This window comes from Sinocyclocheilus anshuiensis, unplaced genomic scaffold (genome assembly GCF_001515605.1).
Source record: "Sinocyclocheilus anshuiensis isolate Anshui unplaced genomic scaffold, SAMN03320099.WGS_v1.1 scaffold1301, whole genome shotgun sequence".
NCBI classification, from domain to species: domain Eukaryota; kingdom Metazoa; phylum Chordata; class Actinopteri; order Cypriniformes; family Cyprinidae; genus Sinocyclocheilus; species Sinocyclocheilus anshuiensis.
Window position 1 is genome coordinate 100,713 of NW_015551135.1, and position 5,672 is coordinate 106,384.

The 5,672-nt window shown below is 38.5% G+C and overlaps 1 protein-coding gene across 1 annotated transcript in view; it reads right to left on the minus strand.

Moving 5' to 3' along the window:
• Window positions 1–5,672, minus strand: part of LOC107663218 (uncharacterized) — a 50,905-nt gene that overhangs the window by 16,392 nt on the left and 28,841 nt on the right. The window contains exon 11 of the mRNA XM_016453392.1: window positions 3,538–3,707. Coding sequence (XP_016308878.1) covers window positions 3,538–3,707 — 170 coding nt within the window. The remainder of the gene's footprint in view (window positions 1–3,537; window positions 3,708–5,672) is intronic.

The window sequence follows — 5,672 nt, forward strand, 5'->3', positions numbered from 1 at the left end:
CACACACACACACACACACACACACACACACACACACACATAACAGTTAATCAAAGCCAGGGATTCTAAGACTTTTCAGTCAGCCAAACCCCCTTCCACCTAAAATATTTATAAAATAAAATATAAATGATAAATAATAATATAAAATATAGATATTTCAATACATTAACAACACATTCATATGTTCACAGTTCTCTGATGTAAGATTAATGATCATAAGACATGCAGGTAATCCATAAAAAATTCACATTTTTTTTATATGTATCTTTTTTTTTCTATTTTTGGTCATCAACTCACAAACCCTCTGCAGTTCCCTCACAAACCACAGTTTAGAAAATCCTATTCTAAGCAAATGATAGAGAGATGCTCAACCTGACCTAAAATTACCATGAAATGAATGGCAATTTTAATGTCTTAATGACTTATGTAAATGTGTTTAACCTCCATAATTGTAGCTCTGTCACAGGGATAAGCCATTAAGGATTTGACCTTATCTTGCAAGGGTATAAAATAAATAAATAAAATAATAATAATAATATACCTACAGTATGAAACCAGTGAACACCTAAATATCTAACTGCTAACAGTGTGCTCTTACATTGGCAGCAGATAATATATTTTCGTTTTACAGCTAAAATATTCATGGTGACACAGTGGTGTTTATAAATCAGTAGCAAAAACTGTAAAAAGTAATTATACTTTTAAATATAATAGCTTTTAAATTCAATGAAGCAACTCAAGAGTTTCTTCGTTACTAGTTCTAAAGTGACGTTTTCTAATTCGTAATTAGCTTGGGCTCAGCTGTTAAACTGTCAACTTGAGATTTGTGGTGGAAGGAAGTAGTTCCGCATACAATAGCATTTTAAAAGACACCCAGTTCTTGTTTCTTATTTATTTACACACTTGTGCCATTAAACTGTTGTATAAAAGCAATATCATACTTTTAGTGTGATATATAGATATAGACAGGGGTGCACATGTGGTGCACAGGTGCGCATACACGACCAAAATAAAAAATGCACTGTGTTAATAAGTTCAGACTGCTCATTTGCGTGCACTGACGTGGTTGGTCACCGACGTGGTTGACAGCTGTTAATGCACAATCTACGGTGGCAGAGAGAGCTCAACACGCTGCAAATGAAAAAAAAAACATGCAAATAGAAAAAAACACCAACAAATTAAGAACACATCTTAATCAGTTTTTGCTGCAAATACTCGCAACACAACCAAATACAGAAATGCGCTGCAAACAGGCCTAAAAAAAAAATGTTTAAGGGAACCTCAACAAGTGACAAACCTGGCTGGGACATGCTTATCAATGTCTACTCTCAAAGGTGAAATTTTTGTTTAACATCCTGATCATATTTTTGGAGATTCTTTTTTTTGTACATTATTAGCCTAAATAAGCTGACGAAATACACAATTACTACTGTGAAACGTTATGTAAGCTGGCTAGCTAATTTTCACAACTTCCCTTACGAAAATTAACCATGGTTTTACTATATATATATTTTTTTTTAAATATACATATCTATATAACTTCCTGCCTTTGTGATCGATGTCACACCAGTTGTGATATCTTCACACACACCTGTCTTCGCACACATCATACATGACTTGTATTTTGGAAATATGATTTTGTGATTTTTTTAATGAATTTTTCAAATATACAAAAATCTATATTACTTCCTGGTCATGTGACCCAATGATGTCACACCAGTTGTAATATCTTCACATAATCCTGACACACATCATTCACGACTTGTATTTTGGAAATATAATTTTGTGTATTTTTGGTGAATTGTTGATGTCCCCCATCAGAGTCCCCCATCTCTTGGCACCACAAAGACAGAGTCCCCCATCTCTCTTGGCACCACAAAGTAGCAGCTGTAAAACCCGCTCTCCAGCTCGCTCGGAGGGACTTGCTTCATCGCTCCTTTCACGAGCAGGCTGTGAATCTCTTGTCTCAAAACAGGAGCATTTTGAAGCAATGTCAGTGGTGGGGTCATGGCGTTGAAACGGGGTGGTCTGCGTCTGAACTGGACAAAATACCTGTGTTCTATTATGCCCAGCAGCCAACGCGAAATGCCCGGAATAGCTCTCCACGCATCTAGGAACTGACATAACGGCCGTGTCTCTCCGTTCGCCATCGCTGGCAGTGATGTTTGTATACTGGCACCTCACCAGGGCTAAGAAACACGCTAGCAGGGAAGCAGCTTGTGGAGGATTACACCGGGAGGCCATAACAGGCACAGACAGTGGCTCTGCACTGCTCTGAGGCACTGCTCTGTGTTTAAATTGAGCAAACAGAAATATGAACCTTGCATTTTTCGCCTGCAGGAGCAAGGGGAACATAATGCAGGATTCGGCGCTTGACTGGAAGTACCAGGAGTCGAGCCAATTCCTGGCAGGTTCCCCTGCCCAGTTGAGGTCGCTCAGGGCGAAGGCTCTCGTCAGTGAAAAGGACTGGGTGAGAGGAGGGCACACCAGTGACTCGCTGGCGGCAGTAGGCCCCGTCCCCATAAGGCCACGAGTGGTGCTTCTCCGAGTCCTCAAACACATGCCAACAAGTCAGCTCAGAGCACGCAGTCAGACTTAGCGTAGCCTCAGCGTGGGCCAGGCCCAGGCAGGCGATGCAGTGCTCATGTGGGTCCAGCGGATCGATGGGGCCCACGCAAATTCAATAGAAGGTGCCATCAGATGCGGTGAAGAAGTTCTGGTGTGTCTTCGACAATGGCAGCGTGAAGAATAAGATTCTGAGGCAATTGTCACTCTCGCCACATTTATACTGCCCGCGAGCTTGTCAGTAATTGCATGCGATTTGCATAAGTAGCGACAATTGGCCAGTTTATTGAACTGGCGTTATCGTATAAGATTTCAGGAAATTGGAGAAGGGGAGGAGCTCCCAATCGCAATTCTCGTAATGTAGAGTGAACACTCGATAGGGAACCGACATTTCGTTGCCGGCAACCTGCCAAAATAAACGCTTGCTGATTTTGAAAAGAATGAAAATCCATATAAAAATAAAAATTTAAATAAAAACAAAAATTTAAAAATTAGCATTGTATTTTTAAGTGTACTATAATATAATTCTATTTTTATTTAAATACTAATTTTTATCACACTCTTTATTATTTTGTTTATTATTTTATTTAAAAATACAAAATAAATAAAGTGAAACAATACTATTATCCCTTTTATTCATTATTTTATTTTTATAGTTATAATTAATGAGTCAGACTATGTGCAGTGTGAGCACCAAACCAAATTTACAGGTGCTCTCATGACTGAAAAACGTATGTGCACCCCTGGATATCATATCGCATGCCTACTTGTGTGATATAGCTCATATATAGCTCTGGGTCCTTCACTATATATTGTCATGTTGGGTTTTATTGTCTATGAGCGCTCCTCATTCATGGCACTTTCACTAAGACAGACGTTACAGTACTTGAATGATGAGCGCTCATGGACAATAAAACCCAACATAGCAAAATATAGTGAAACAAAAAGATCCAGAGCCAGTGATATCCTTACCATTACTGGCTTGGGCAGGTTTCCATCAGGACAAATGGAGGAAAGAGGCTGGCCAAATAGCTTGTGAGAGGCAGTTTGTGGGTCAGATTGGCCATCGGATTGGTTAAAGTGTCCCCTCCTCAGAGCCCAATCAATCAGAGACCTTTTCCTTTTATGTTTCAGCAAAGCACCTGTCAATGAAACACAACGGACCAATCACACTTTGGCAAATTAATTATTTGGAAGGCTACTATTCTGCTGATTCCAGTTTGTTTAGTTTGACAAATGGTTGCATCTACTTTATTTTAGAAAGAAGGGAGGGAGAGAGAGAGAGAGAGAGAGAGGGAGAGAGAGAGAGAAAGAAAGAAAAACAAGGAAAATTGCTCCCTCTTTCAAGTAAATGTTTCCTCTCAGCATTTTAGTGTCACTAAGTGTCGCATGTCTCATCTATTCAGTCTGATCACATGCTTTGATGTCCTCAGTTTCCCTGTAGTGTAATGGTGTGTGTAGAGAGATAAGGAGGCCATGAGTGAGCCACTCTCAGCCGTAGAAGATATCAGAATAGGCTGAATCCTGTGTGATTATGCTGAATGGTCCTCTTAAAGCTCTTCGTCTAGTTCTGAATGCAAGGGCTCTATTATTAATAACTGACCCCTACTGGCACTATGAACAATCAAGTGTAATTTGATGAGATGTGAGAGGAATCCAAATAGCTTATTGGTAGTGTCAGAGGTAATATAATAAGCATTATTTACTTAATCATTTAGTGCTGGAAAATGAATAACTTAATTACACGTTGACTATGGTGATAAATGCAGAAGAAACTGTAGCTGCTGTGTTAATGAACACTGAAATGTCCTTAACAGCATTGCCAAAAATCTATGATTGTATTCACAGGTTCATTACAATAATTGGACACTCATGTAATTGCAAAAGAGAAAAGAACTGGAGCGTTTGCACAGTGGTAACAGTAATTACATCTTGCTAGGACATTGTTCATCTGTTAGGCCATAAAAAATCTATTTCAAAATATATTGTTTCACAAGACTAATAAAATGTATGAAAAATCTAATTGAAAAGTTCTGAGAAACAAGTTTGTGACATTTACAGAAGAGAAAAGGTCACTGCTTTTATGTGCATAATCATGTTTAGAAATACTTTAGTGACTTTTTACAAAGAACTGCTTTTATGGATTAAGGTTGCATTAAAGCATGCCGTACTTTCAAAGAAATGTCAAATTCCTCTCACGATGATGTAAATATCTTTATGCTTCAAAGTGATACATCAAAACAGATAACAGAGAAGAGTCCGTTCTAAAACATAAAACACATACAGTGTACATATTGACGGATTTGACACTTTCCTGACCTTAGCTCATCATTTGACAACTCTAATTATTCATAATTATTGGCTTGCCAAGATAAATCCTGAAGGACATTCAGAGCTAATCAACAAGAGCACAGTAGGATGTAGGTGCATGGTGAATTAATTAGAATTAATTAAATTAATTTTTATAAAGATTAAAATGCAGTCAACTATAAGCACAGGTCGTGAGACATCCACAATCACATGGATCAACAACCTTCTCACACCTTTGATCATGGAAACCTTTAAGTGTGTCCTGGGAAACAAGAATTGGAGGTGGGCACATTCCAGTTTGCCTGCTGGTCATACTTAGAAGGAAGAGGTTATTATGTGATTATAGGAGAGCATAAATCTAAGTGGACGTCCATGACATGCGGAGTCCCACAAGGCTCGATTCTTGCACCGCTCTTGTTTAGCCTGTATATGCTCCCACTAAGTCAAATAATGAGAAAGAACCAAATTGCCTATCACAGCTATGCTGATGATACCCAGATTTACCTAGCCTTATCTCCAAATGACTACAGCCCCCATTGACTCCCTCTGCCAATGCATTGATGAAATTAACAGTTGGATGTGCCAAAATTGTCTTCAGTTAAACAAGGAGAAAACTGAAGTCATTGCATTTGGAAACAAAGATGAAGTTCTCAAGGTGACTGCATACCTTGACTCTAGGGGTCAAACAACTAAAAATCAAGTCAAGAATCTTGGTGTGATTCTGGAGACAGACCTTAGTTTCAGTAGTCATGTCAAAGCAGTAACTAAATCAGCATACTATCATCTCAAAAACATTG